Here is a 13,075-nt window from a genome sequence, read left to right on the forward strand (position 1 = left end):
TTTTGTGTATTATTGTGTAGGGGACACTTTTAATCCTGAGCATGTTATTATTTCAACACCACCTCAGTCAAACAGCAGCAGGCCCACTCTTACGGATGATTCACAGGTTATGGAGAAAGTGTAGACACGTGTTTCGGCGGACTGCAAGCATACAGAGTGTAGCATGTGATCAGTGCAGGCTATAAATAACTTGAACTCGGTTTACACTTAATAGGTTTCCCAGTGCGTGGAATGATGGTCGACCTTCTGAAGTCTCCTCAGAGTACACTTCAGTTTTAAGACCAGTGATGAGCAGTAAGCGCGACAATCGCGCCCCTTGTTGGTCAAACACATTAAGTACTGGCAAGCTGAATGCGCCACACATTACGCCCTAATCAGTAAGCACATAACATTTGGCATGTGCTTAGAAGATTTCGTGAGCGGTTTAACTGTGAGTCATGTTTTTGAAGTTGAAAGTGAAGCATCTTGTTTAATGCGTTTGTTTAATGAGAGAAAAAAGAGAAAACTTATTCCACTGACAGTATTGCGCAACGCAAAAAGCAGCGATGCACGATTTAACCACAACCACGGGTTGCAAAACACATTTTATTTTAATGGGAATGAAAAACTATAAATCCTTCAGGGGGCTTTATTTACTCGGTATTTTTAGAAGGCTTAGCAAATGCCATTGCAAAACAACAAAACGACGGGGACATTCTATGAATTCCACTGCTAGAAGAAGCTTAAAACGCCATGGGTTTATTATGGAGCAAGAATTTGGGGGTAAACACCGGTGGTTTTACAAACCGGGGGGAGGGGGTATATTTTCCCGATATTTCCAGCTGCCTCCAACAGCTTTGACAACTACCTTTGCACTGTGCAAATGATTTTCATTGACTGTTTATCACAGATCATCACGACTGAGAAGGGATGTTGCAGTTGCATCACAGAACACTCGATGGCGCACAGCAGCAACAGGTAAATGTTGTTTATATGCTTTCAGTGGCCACATTCCGTACTCCACTCTTTAGAGGCAATACGGCGCTTTAGGTATTTAGATTTGTTTTTGTTCCCTTTAACGTCACGCAACAACATCTTTTGACTGGCCCCGAATGTACTCTTAAGCTTAAAAAGCGTCAAAACTTTTCATTCGTTAATGAAGTTAGACTCCTTATTTCCAAAAAGCAGGAGTTCCAAACATACAAAATAGATTCCTTTAAAAAGAGAGAGGAAAATACTGCTGTCAAACGTATTTGCTCCACTTTTCATATTGAGCTTGCTGAATAAAAACTTTTAAAATCTAACAACGCTTTATTATTTGATTCATATAAAGTGTTTCCTGCTACTTTACTGTCAGAATGTTTTCACGTTTACGATCAAACCGCACTGTCTGTCTTTCATGGAAGTCTCTGCTGATCCGTAGTATGAATCGTTACTCTAGCAGGTGAATTCCTGTGAACTTGGGAGTGCCACTCTTTTTTCTTACTGTTCTTGTTAGCTCCCCTCCCTTCCCCTCCTCTCAGTCATAGAAACTCCCCAGCGCGCACAGAAGCGCTTCAGACGCGTTCAGTGCCCCGGTCAGTAACTTTCGTAACTCCGGTTTCACAAACCTTTTGTTGATTCCGCGCTGAAAGCACGTTAATTTTATCCGTTTCGCTAAAGAGGGCTGCCACTCGAGAGGGCAGGGAGGATGAACGGATTCTGCATTGGATCGACTGATTAAAGGTAAGTTGGAGACACTAATTAACCTGTGGAGAAAAACGTTTATAATCTCGCTGAAAAGCTCTCAGTTACACGCCTCTTTATAGCTATACGCATTTTTGCAGAGAGAAAAACAGAGTTAAAAAAAGAAAATTGTGAATTCAGATTCTGAGAAGATTAAAAATAAATGTGGTCTGTAAAGGCGCTGCTGCTGCTTAACATTGTTGCCCTTTTATAGTAGTTTAATTGCAACTTTGTCCTGTAATTGGGGCATTTCACTTCAGTGAACATTTACAAAAGGGCTGTTTCTCTCCTCACTGGCTTGCTTATGTGTGTTCTTTAAGTTTAGCTGCCAATATCAGCACTAAATCCCTGTTAATGATTAAACTCTGGGAATTTGGACACCACACTGAGTTCTTTGATATTGATTGGTATCTCTCTCTTGTTTGTTTTCAGGGTTTTTTTTCCTCCCGACTTCGTGAGCTTGTGAGTTTGGACACGAATAGGGAAAAAGACACTCGCATTTCAACCATGGATTATGGCAATGATGTAGATTTGTCCAACAATAATATCATGCCTTTGTGGAAACGCCGCACTGATAACAGTAAAAGGCCCCAGGACTTAAGCAATCCTAAACTGCGGCCCCACAGTTGCCACATAAATGGGGTCATGAAGACAAACCCCACCGAGGAGGACAACAAATGTTCCTTTACCTTGAGCCAGCCTGCTGAGAGACTTGTGGTCACACCCCAGTGTGTTGACAATAACACAGCGGTGTTAAAGCATGTTTTACATAAACCCTCAAAGAAAAACAGAGTGGTTCGAAGCATCAGCATCAGCCACTTCTCCAATGGACGCTTGTTGTCCAAATTTAGGTCTGAGGATAACAAATCTGCTTCACTGGACAATAGGGTATATAATAGGAACTCTGATGGGGTGAAAGCGAGTAATGGGGAGATGATATGGCCTGAAAAGCATCTCTGGGATTCACAGACATGCATGTCCACTCCGTTAAGTCAGAGTTCTCAGAAGGGCCAGATCGCATTTCAGAAGAATTCACCTTCAACAGAAAATACTCCTCTTAATGGTTCCTCACCTGTCTTTTCACCAGACACTCCTAACAACAACTACAATCAACCTGAACTGTCCTCCCTTTCATCCACATGCAGCTCATCTCCTCCAACCCATCGCATGCTCACCCCCTCCTACAGCTCCACCTCCAGCATCCCCTCCCTCAACTCCTTAACCTCCTCAGACCCCCCAACCCCTCGATCTCCATCGCCAGAAGACAGAGGGCAGGCACTGCTCAGTCAGTCCCAGTCATCTTCACCTATATCCCCACAGGACACCAGGCATACCTCTTCATCTTCTTCCATGTCCTCCACATCACCCTCACCGTCACTCTCCCCATCCATCTGTCCCTATAACGGCATTGTCCTAAGCACCCATAGCGCGGCTGCTCTCAAGATGGGCACCCAGCAGCTTATTCCCAAGGGCTTAGCATCCGATATTCGGCAAAGCAAGGCACCTTCTCCCGGGACACAAGCTCAAGGATCGGCAGGGCTGCTGGGATTGGATCATTCCAAACGTGCCTTGAAAGCCCTGAGCATGGTGGAAACTGGAAGCTACTTTTCTACAGGAGGCCACAATGAGGGGGAAGATGGTGAAAGTGAGAGTCCAGGGGCTCTTAGAAGAGGCTTGAGGAGTACATCGTACAGGAGAGCAGTTGTGAGTGGAGTCGACTCAGAAGTATCAACAGCAGATCCCAAAGGCCATCGGCTGTCCCAGCCTGTCATCAGAGGGCTAGGCAGGGATAAATTAGATTCACTAGTTAGCCCAACAAGTCCTGGCTCTATCAGTCTGCCAAGTGTTGCAACCAACAAGCCTGACAGCCCCATGACACCCAAAGATGTCAGCACCAAGAATTCAAAGCCTAGCCTTGGAACGGAAAAGACTAAAAGCAATGGGAAAAACAAGGTGAGTAAATCAGTTTCAAAGAAGAGAGTGGGTTCAAATTGTACGTGTTAAGAAATCGCACATATTTAACACATTTGTCATTCACTTATAGGGGAGTAGGAGAAATTTAAATAGTCTAATCAATGTCTTAATATCTAAAAATGAATTTTAACTGTGTTGTTTTTTCAGAAGACAGTTAAAAAAACATCAAGTTTATATATAATATAATTAATAGAATGAATTATTGTGTATTTTAGTATATTCAGGTGACTTCAGAGAACAAGCTGTAGAGAAGTGCCATAAGTGATCAATTTTAGAAAAGCAAGCCTTTAGCAAATGATAGTTGTCAATGAATACTGTGTGAACTTTTGGCATTACTTTCCCCTGTTCTGTAGCACATTAAGATTTCTCAACTCGGCAACAATCCCTCTGATGGTTTTATATTTAATTGTGCACAAAGATTGCTTCATGGTGGACTTTTGTTATCTGGGGGGAGGGAGGGGGGGGTAAAGCTCAAATTGGAAAATTACAACACAACCAGTAAAAGTACAGTGGAACAAGCTTGGTGGCAACAGGGTTAGAACAAAGCCTTACAAAGAAACGATTAATGTGGTTGCTGGAAGACATGACGCAACGTGACACATACACTTAAACACACTGAGGCTCTGTAATTAGACGGGGGTCACTGGAGGAGGCCACTTGAAAAAGGGTACGGACAGGTAGTGAACAGGTGAAACAAGTTTCTTTCTTTAATGGTTTGCATGTGTCCCTACTTGGTTTCTCAGAGTTCATTAAACCCATTATGCTGGTTTTTTTCTGTTTCAGAGTCCAGATAAGAAGAAGGTTTTGACCAGTCAGCTGACTTTTGACAGCGAGGGTGAGAAATTCTGTTTGCGTTTCTGTGTTATATTTTTGCCATAAAAGATCAGAATAAAAAAAAAAAAACCCTGTGATTTTGCAGAGGAAGAGCTTTACCAGAACTACAAGGAGAATGCATTACATAATGACTCAGATGAGGATCCCGATTCCAAGGAACCCAAACCCGATAACAACATTGTAGTGCAGTACAGGCCCATACGCACCTCCTGGAGCCAGCTTAGTGTGGTAAGACATAACACACACAGACACAGTAGTAGTCTCTGTTCTTCCTCTTATATTTTAAACCCTTTCTGCATCTTGGAGTGTGGTTGTGTAGTTTTGGAATGCTAGTGCTCCAAAGAATGCTGTCATATCCAGTTTGGCCACCATCTGTACCCATCCTCCCACTGTTTTCTGCTTTCCTTTGCCCCTCACTCTGTTTATCAGGGAGTACGGGAGCAGTTTGTCAAGGGCTTGTGCAGGCTGGGAGTCAGACAGTCAGCCAGGCCCACAGGAAGTCTTGGAAGCACTGCTGGGATTAATGCCAATGTGTTGGCAAACTCCGTACGCTCGTCAGACTGCAAATATGCCTAAAATGTTGCCTCTGGGGAGAGTTGTGGTGGCTTTGCATTACATAATGTTAGGGATTGGAATTGAGGGGGAATTGAAGGGAAGGGGAATTGGCTAATTTAGCTTTCTACTAATGCAGCCCCATCTGTTTGTTTACTGGTAGAAGATGGAACGTGTGGGAGCAAAAGCAGGCCATAGCCCAGATTGAGGAATTGAGGATTGTACAACTGCACATGGTCTCTAATAAGTAGGAGATTGGACTGAAGGCTGAAAACATTGTGGAGAGACTTTTTGTTTTGTTTATATTTATGTCAGCCAGACACTAAAGTGAACTGGGTACAGACTGCCCAGGCAAAGTAAGATTTCTTTCTATCACAGCTGCTTTACAGCTGTTCGTCTTTGTGAATGCGTTAGAGCCTCCAGCCTGTGAGCTAGTTCTGAAGAATTTTCTTCACCCTACAGATTCAGGAATACTCGTGATTGGTCGCTGTCCTGGTGTAACAGGAATTTCTTTTTTTTCCAGTGGAGCCGAGAACCGAATGTACAAGTTGTCATCTTGTGACTCTTGCTTAATCCTGAATCTGAGCTCCACCCTTCTATTATCAGTCTCTCATCTTTTTGATGAAATGTCACATCCCAGAATTATCATGGTTCTAAGAATTACCATTCACGCTTTCAGAAGGTGCGGCTGTTTTGGAGCTAACTTGCGCAATTGTTTCTAAATTACCCGAAGGCAACCTAATCAAGTGAAAAAAGGAATTAATAGTTGTCATTTTATAATGACACCTGATTAATTATGCTCAATGTCAACCAGAGAAGGACGATGCTCAATTGGATAAAACCTCTTTGCTCATACACGGCAATTCGAAAATGGGCTGCCGGGAAAGTAGGAGCAATATCTAGTAACACTGATGGCTGTATGTGTGAAAGAAATCAAATAGTGTGTGTTTGACCTGCTTCGGGTTTATTTGTTCTCAGTGTTTGGAGAGAGCTGCGGGGCAGATCCTCCTGCAGGAGTATCTCTTCCTTATTGCTCTGCACAAAAATGGGTTGAGGAGCTAGTGCAAGTAAGGGAAACTATCTTCGGGATTTCTCGTTGCTTACATGTATCGGTAAAGTATAATGTGGTTGAGCCCCAGGTCATATTGATTAAATCTGGTGTAACGAAAGAAGGTGTTTATTACTCAGCCTCGTTCTCAGTTTGGCAAAGCCACAGACTGATTAATTCAATAGCACTCCGCACCCAGTCCCTTTCAAAACGTTGCTTTGTTTCATTCTCATTCAAACATCTTTCGACCAAAGCTCTCCAGCCACATACCAATGCAGTTTCCTTTCAGCTATATTCCACTTTCAAAATGAGCAGAAGTGGTTCCTGTTTAATCTTAGCGTTTGGATCCAACAAATTTCTATACTCCTGTAGTGTTTCTTGCAAAGACTGCCTTTCTTTGTGCCTCTTAGATATGAAAAAAAAAGCCACAGCCTACACCTGTGCTGTGATTGCATGTAGTTAAACAAGTGTCTATCAAAAATGATGCAAGAAATGTTTCTGACTTATTGTTCTGTTTAGGTTAAGAAAAGTGGCCTGTGTGAGCAGATAAGTCAAGAAGAACGCAAAAGACAAGAGGTACGAGTCGTTCTTTCTAGCTCATTTTAAGTTATTTTTTCTGATTCATACTTTAAGTCCTTAGATGTGTAATTAGTTTAAACGCATACCTCATGTGATTGAAACCCAGGGTCATCGTTACCAGGACCTAGTAGGATGACTGAATCGCATATATCTTACTTTTATGTTTCCTCTCGGTTGATGTGTCTCTTGCTCCTCCTTAGGCCATTTTTGAGGTGATCTCGTCGGAGCACTCCTACCTCCACAGTCTAGAGATCCTGATCCGCATGTTCAAGGATTCTCCAGAGCTCAGCGAGACCATGACCAAGACTGAACACCATCACCTGTTCTCCAATATCACTGATGTCTGTGAGGCTAGCAAAAAGTGAGTGTTGCTGTTTTGTAAGTACATTTGTTATCAGATGAGCACCTTTATTCGTCTTCATATTTGGTACTCATGCTGTTGGTGTAAAGAATTTGTTGGTATAGAGCAGGAGTATCAAACATAAGACACAAAGGGCCAGAATTGGCCTGGGAAAGACTTCTGTCTGGCCCACTGAATGGCTTTGAAAAAGTGAAGGAGGACATAGATTTTAGACTTTAAATTGTTTTACAGCTTGGCCTACTGATAAAGACCCCCCCCCCCCCCCCAATAGTAATTTGTACTACACTAAAGTAATTTATTAATAGATAAACAATTAAATACCATAAAAGTTCCAGTTTTTTCACTTCTATCTACTATAGAATATGTATATTTTTCTACTACTACTTGCTTGCTCATAGGTCGTCATATGAGTGTTGGGTTTTCTCTGAATCTATTATTGTACGATCTACCTTACACTATAAAGCACCTTGAGGCGACTGTTGTTGTGATTTGGCGTTGTATAAATAAAATTGAATTGAATTGAATTACTATTGGTCCACAGTAAAATAAATAAATAATAAACAAAAGTACGTTTTTTTTATGAATTCACAAAAATCTTTTGTGATTACAGGTGAGCTATCAGACGTTTCTCTGTAATTTTACAAATTTAATTAATTTTGCTGACAGATTTCTTTCATTTAGTACAGCAGCATTTCTTTATCATGTTAAAAAAACTGAGACTTATTCATGCAATTGAACTTGCTTTTCCTATGTTAAGTATCTGAGAGATTTTCAATGTGTTGTTAAATGTTTTTACATTTATACAAAGGGGAGTTTCACTGGTCCGGCCCCCTTAAGATCAAAGTAGGCTGCATGTGGCCCACAATTTAAAATGAGTTTGGCATCATTGGTTTAGAGGAATTGGTTGGTTGTTTACTTTTTAGGCTTCAGGTGTCTTTCATCACCTTGGTTTTGCCTAATTAGCTGGATAATTTGGCATGCTTAACTATCCAGTGTATGCTAATACAGGCTTTCAGCTACTCTCCTCCCTTCAGTAAGGGTTGTTTTCATTGTCAAAGGATTTGTGTTTACGCTGCGCTGAGCTCTTTTCTGGATGCGAGTGTAAGTGAAGTCACATGCTGATTGACGAAAAGCAGACATGGAGAAGAAGCAAGGGGCAAATTGAGTGAAACGACAAGGAACAAAGAAGTCTTCCTCATAATTACGGTTGCATTGTTAAAGTGAACACTCCTCATTGATTGAAAGCACTGAAACAGGCAGCATGTCTGGCTTTTTTTATGCGTCTATGAAAAATTTCTGCTATGGATCCTCTGAGGTTACCTGTCCATCATGACTTTATAGTTCACTGTTTAATAACATTCCCGGCCACGTAGCATGACCTTCCAAAAATCGTATAAAGTGATGGAAACAATCATGCATGAGAGGCCATGAAAGCTGAGACTGATGAAAACTGTGATAGCTCAGCAATTACTCTGGTGGATCGGACTCCATTATTTCTACGAATGATTGGCAGAGCAGTTTCTGGCCGCCAGTTGCTCTTCCTCGAGTTTATCTCCGAGTCCACTTTTAGATATGACAACATTTCTTAGACGCTTTCCATGATATCAACATGACAAAGGTTGAACGTTCAGCTGCAATTCAGCCTGTTAATATTATCACATCAGTCTATATGATGGTAAAATTCTCTCAAATCACTGTTCACTTTTAGTGCAGTCCTGTTTCTTCCTTCACCTGTTTTAGAAACATGTGATTTCCCTTTGGTTAAGACCACAATTAGCACAAGATGTACAATACTTTTAAGTAAATCACTTCAAAATCAAGAGTATTTTGAACATGATAATCCTGATGTTTAATTTTCAAGTGTGACTCTTTAATCAGATTTGCATTAAAATCTCAGATTAAAAAAATCTGAGCATGAAATGAGATTATGCTGTCATTTTCCAGTCTCCTAGTTGGTTTGGGGCTAAAATGCAAAAACATCCAAATTATCTTAATACTGCTCAGTGAGATGTGTGTGTGCACATGCATAGAAACTACCAGTTATTCATGACATTTGATGAAGATTGCAACTTTACATGGAAGATTTCACCCCTGGTATATAGCACACATACACCTGGTGCATCTCCAGTACGCATACGTCCTGCTCAATATTTTTACATCATACTGTAAATATGTTTGAATTTCTTAAGAATCATCTTACACCCAGGCCACACACAGTAATGAGAAACTACCCTTGATGCTTGGGAAGGCGGATCTTAAGATACACAGAGCCCTGTAGCACTGGTCAAACCAGATGCTTTACTAAGAACAGCTTTGAGGTTGTTATCTTAAAACATACCTGAAAATCAATCTATTTTCAGCCTTCTGTGTAGTCTGTGTGTGATAGCAAGTAGGAGGGCTGTTGCGTATTTTATATGCAGATGTGTTACTGATTATATTTGACTTGTGTTCTCGGGCTATTACATGCTTTAGTCCCACCACATTTCATAAATCGGACAGTATTCCTAATGCAGCATCTGTGACGCAGTGTATAAAATGAGGAATTCTTCTGCACTTGGAGGTAGACCAGATTTCATTTCACTTGACTTCACTCATAATTTAATTCTTTTACACTGTTGATTTGACTCATTTACTGTGACCTCGATCCTCCTGAGGACATCCATCAGGAGATGTTTTGCCTCAAGAGAATGAACAGCTTTGACCTGTAAATGTCCCAAATACATCGTTTAGGATGTGAATTAGCATGTGTTTCTTTCTTTTTTTGTTATCTCGTGTGCACATGCCTTCATCAAAAGGTTAAGCGTACTGGGTCAGGCATGGGCACAAGGCTACATAGCCACAAAAAGTTTTTTTTCCCCATAGATAGTCACTGTGTGTGTATGTGGAGTAGGTATGGGGGGTCTGGTTATAGGCTCTAGAGGTGCTTCTGCAGATGAGCAGGAACCTGTTCCAGCTTGGTCAAGGTCCACATCCTGTGTCTGTGCAAGTTTCCTGTTTATCACCTTAGTTGGACATGTGGCATGCCTTTTGAAATAGCCATCTGCTGCTGCTCAGGAAGAGGAAAAGCCTCTGTGTTATGGCTAATGGCTTTCTGTGTCTATTTTAAGTGGTGGAGAGTTCCTCTTTTGTCATCTTATGGTGACTTTAGAAGTAAGTTGTTGGCAGCTGTCCTTGTCTACCGGACTTTGTCATTTTACTATTCTATATTATTCCTCAGTAGGGAATGACTCAAGTTAGTGAGTCACACTAACCTTTATTCTTTCACTTCCACCTCGGTGTCTAGGTTTTTCAAGGAACTGGAGAAAAAACATGAACAGAATATAGTGATCGATGACATCACTGACATCGTTTGCAAGCATTCCCAGTCTAGCTTTGATCCATATATTACATACTGTTCCAATGAGGTCTACCAACAGAGGACCCTGCAGAGGCTGGTGTGAGTGACCGAGCAATCACACACACATACGCTCTTATCTTATCATTCGTGGATTTGATCCAACATGGCTGTTCCACTTTTGCCTCGACCAAGTTCACTTTTTTCACCCAGCGCTGCATCTGCCTCCTTATTCCCATACAGCTCCAAGAATCCAACATTTAAGGAGGTGCTGACCAGGATAGAGGGCCACCCTGACTGCAGGAACCTCCCCATGATCTCCTTCCTTATCCTGCCCATGCAGAGGATCACTCGCCTTCCCTTGCTCATGGATGTAAGTGCACTGAAAACATACAGCAGGGCTAGCTTAGGAATTACAAGACTTCCTCTTGCACAACAGTTTGTTTATCTGCGTTGCCCTTGTTAAGTCAACACATGTTTTGTTCTAGTGTTAAAGATCTTTCTTTGACCTTACATACTTCTTTAATAATCTTAACTGATTTGTAATGTTTTTCTTCTTCTTCACTTTCATGCTTACTTTGGCAGAACATTATTCCATTTTTGCCTTGCTTCCCTTTCTTCCTTTCACTTGTTCTGCTTTTATCCCCCTCTTCTCTTCCTTCCGTCATTGTCTCCTTAGGGACCTCTTGGGTTTATGCTTGTACATTTGGAGGGTTTGGATCCTGAGAAAGTTTGGTTTCCATTCATTTCTTCCCACAGCTTCAATATGTGATCAGGCTGCTGAGAGTGACGTGCATGAGTCCAGTGAGCTGTTGGGGGTTGTTGTGAACTAATGACTTTAATGTGTGTTTTTAATTATACAACCTGTGTGAATCCGTTTTACAGACAATTTGTCAGAAGACAGCCAAAGACTCGCCGCAATATGAAGCTTGTAAGAAGGCTTTACAAGCAGTTAGCAAGGTGAGGGCACTGTTAAACAAAAGTTTAATGTTAATGGCTTGCACCTTTGTTAAATTATTTAACAAAATTTATTATTTAGACAATTAGTTTGATACAACAGAACAGGAACTGTTACTCTAGTTTTACACTGTCAGCCACAACAGGAAATGTTTAATTACTATGCAAAAAAAGCTAATCTAGCTTTCTTGTACTCTTAATTTTGATATGTGGACATGTAATGACAAGCATTGTGCCTGCATGTTGAGGTTTTTACACATTTTATGTGTGTGTGCATTAACAGGTGGTTAGAAAGTGCAATGAAGGAGCTCGGACGATGGAGAGAACAGAAATGATGTACACCATCAACTCTCAACTGGAGTTCAAGATTAAGGTATGTGGGTTTTTTCAGTTATATTTGTAAGCAAAAATATTTTTGATTAACAAATGACAATAATAGAATAGCCCTTTATTGCCATTGTACATGTGCAACAGGTTTGTTCATCACATAGTGAATTCTGAAGTAAGTTGGATAAAAGAGAAAATAAAAGTTTAGAAAAATTATACCTTCAACTGCTGAAAGATACATTTTTTTATTGCTTCGGGCTTGGTTGCCTAGCAACAGACATTGCATTCATACACTTTGGTATGAAGGCTGCTAGAGCTAGCTAGATAAGGTTGCTAGAGGAATATAAAGGGAACTGTAGTTAGATAAAAGGCAAGTAATTATCGCAGAGCTGAATGGGTCGGGGATGGTTATTGCGCCGTGGCAGAGTGGAGGACAGACGCGTGGACAACCGGATGAGTTGCTGGCTGTGAAAAGCATTACGGCAACTTTAGCTGAACGGAGCAGAGTGCGGAGAACTAATCCAAGCAAGTGAACGGTGAAATCTGCAGTCAAATGGGTTTCAGGTGTGAGGAGGTAAAGGGATGCACACTGTGGAAAGATTTGAGAAAAATTTACAACTTACTTTCTTCAAGAAATTCCTACTGCTATTGTTGCAGCATGGGGTCTAAATGACCCTCCGGTTCTAGGGTTAAACAGATACTGGTGATGGATGTGTATGCACCGATATCACTAGAGTTCAAAGGCAGTTAGGGAACGGCAACCCTCTGGAAAGACTCCCATGACATTATCTGCTCCTATGTTCTCCACCACATTCAAGAAAACCTGGCTGACTAACCACGAGACTAACTGGTCAATGATATCACATCTCACTGAGGCTTTCCTTTTATGGGAGACTGCAGGGAAATAACACGAGGAAAGAGCTAGTCTGTCACCCTTAACTCAAAGCTCATTAAGTAATATATTTTTATTATGTTGTGTATTTTTGTAACAGTGTACTTGTCCCAGTTAGGCTTCATTAACATAACATGTGTTTTGATGGCGTGACAAAGTGGAGTTTCTAGAGAAAATTTGTGCAGGCTTGTGAAAAACATACAAACTCCACACAGAACAGCTCTGCCTGGGTTTGACTCATGTACCTCTCACTGTGAGGGGGTAGTGTTGTTAACCCACCATGTTTTTGTATAGAGTTGTATGCTAAGTGTATCACAGTCAGTTTTAATGCTAATAGGCCACATCTGCCGATCATATTTAGCAAGTGGTGCATGCTAACATGCAGTGTTGGGGAGTAACGGAATACATGTACCGCCGTTACATATTTAAAATACAAAATATGAGTAACTGTATTCCGTTACAGTTACCGTTTAAAAAGGTGGTATTTAGAATACAGTTACTTTGTTGAAATAA

The 13,075-nt window shown here is 41.2% G+C and overlaps 1 protein-coding gene across 2 annotated transcripts in view; it reads left to right on the forward strand.

Annotated features, from left to right (window-relative positions):
* Positions 1–875: 875 nt before the first annotated feature.
* LOC146503366 (rho guanine nucleotide exchange factor 26-like) overlaps positions 876–13,075 on the forward strand; it is a 30,260-nt gene continuing 18,060 nt past the window's right edge. Inside the window, exons 1-10 of one of the 2 annotated variants that reach the window (XM_085184063.1) lie at positions 876–957; positions 2,137–3,657; positions 4,462–4,513; positions 4,598–4,740; positions 6,632–6,688; positions 6,892–7,052; positions 10,336–10,488; positions 10,630–10,759; positions 11,272–11,346; positions 11,627–11,716. In XM_085184063.1, the coding sequence (XP_085040189.1) occupies positions 910–957; positions 2,137–3,657; positions 4,462–4,513; positions 4,598–4,740; positions 6,632–6,688; positions 6,892–7,052; positions 10,336–10,488; positions 10,630–10,759; positions 11,272–11,346; positions 11,627–11,716 (2,430 nt within the window). In that variant the 5' untranslated portion in view covers positions 876–909. Of the gene's footprint in view, positions 958–1,384; positions 1,705–2,136; positions 3,658–4,461; positions 4,514–4,597; positions 4,741–6,631; positions 6,689–6,891; positions 7,053–10,335; positions 10,489–10,629; positions 10,760–11,271; positions 11,347–11,626; positions 11,717–13,075 lie in introns of those variants that run through there. The other variant, XM_085184064.1, reaches the window with a different exon arrangement.

This window comes from Neolamprologus multifasciatus, chromosome 14 (genome assembly GCF_963576455.1).
Source record: "Neolamprologus multifasciatus chromosome 14, fNeoMul1.2, whole genome shotgun sequence".
Classification (NCBI taxonomy): Eukaryota; Metazoa; Chordata; class Actinopteri; order Cichliformes; family Cichlidae; genus Neolamprologus; species Neolamprologus multifasciatus.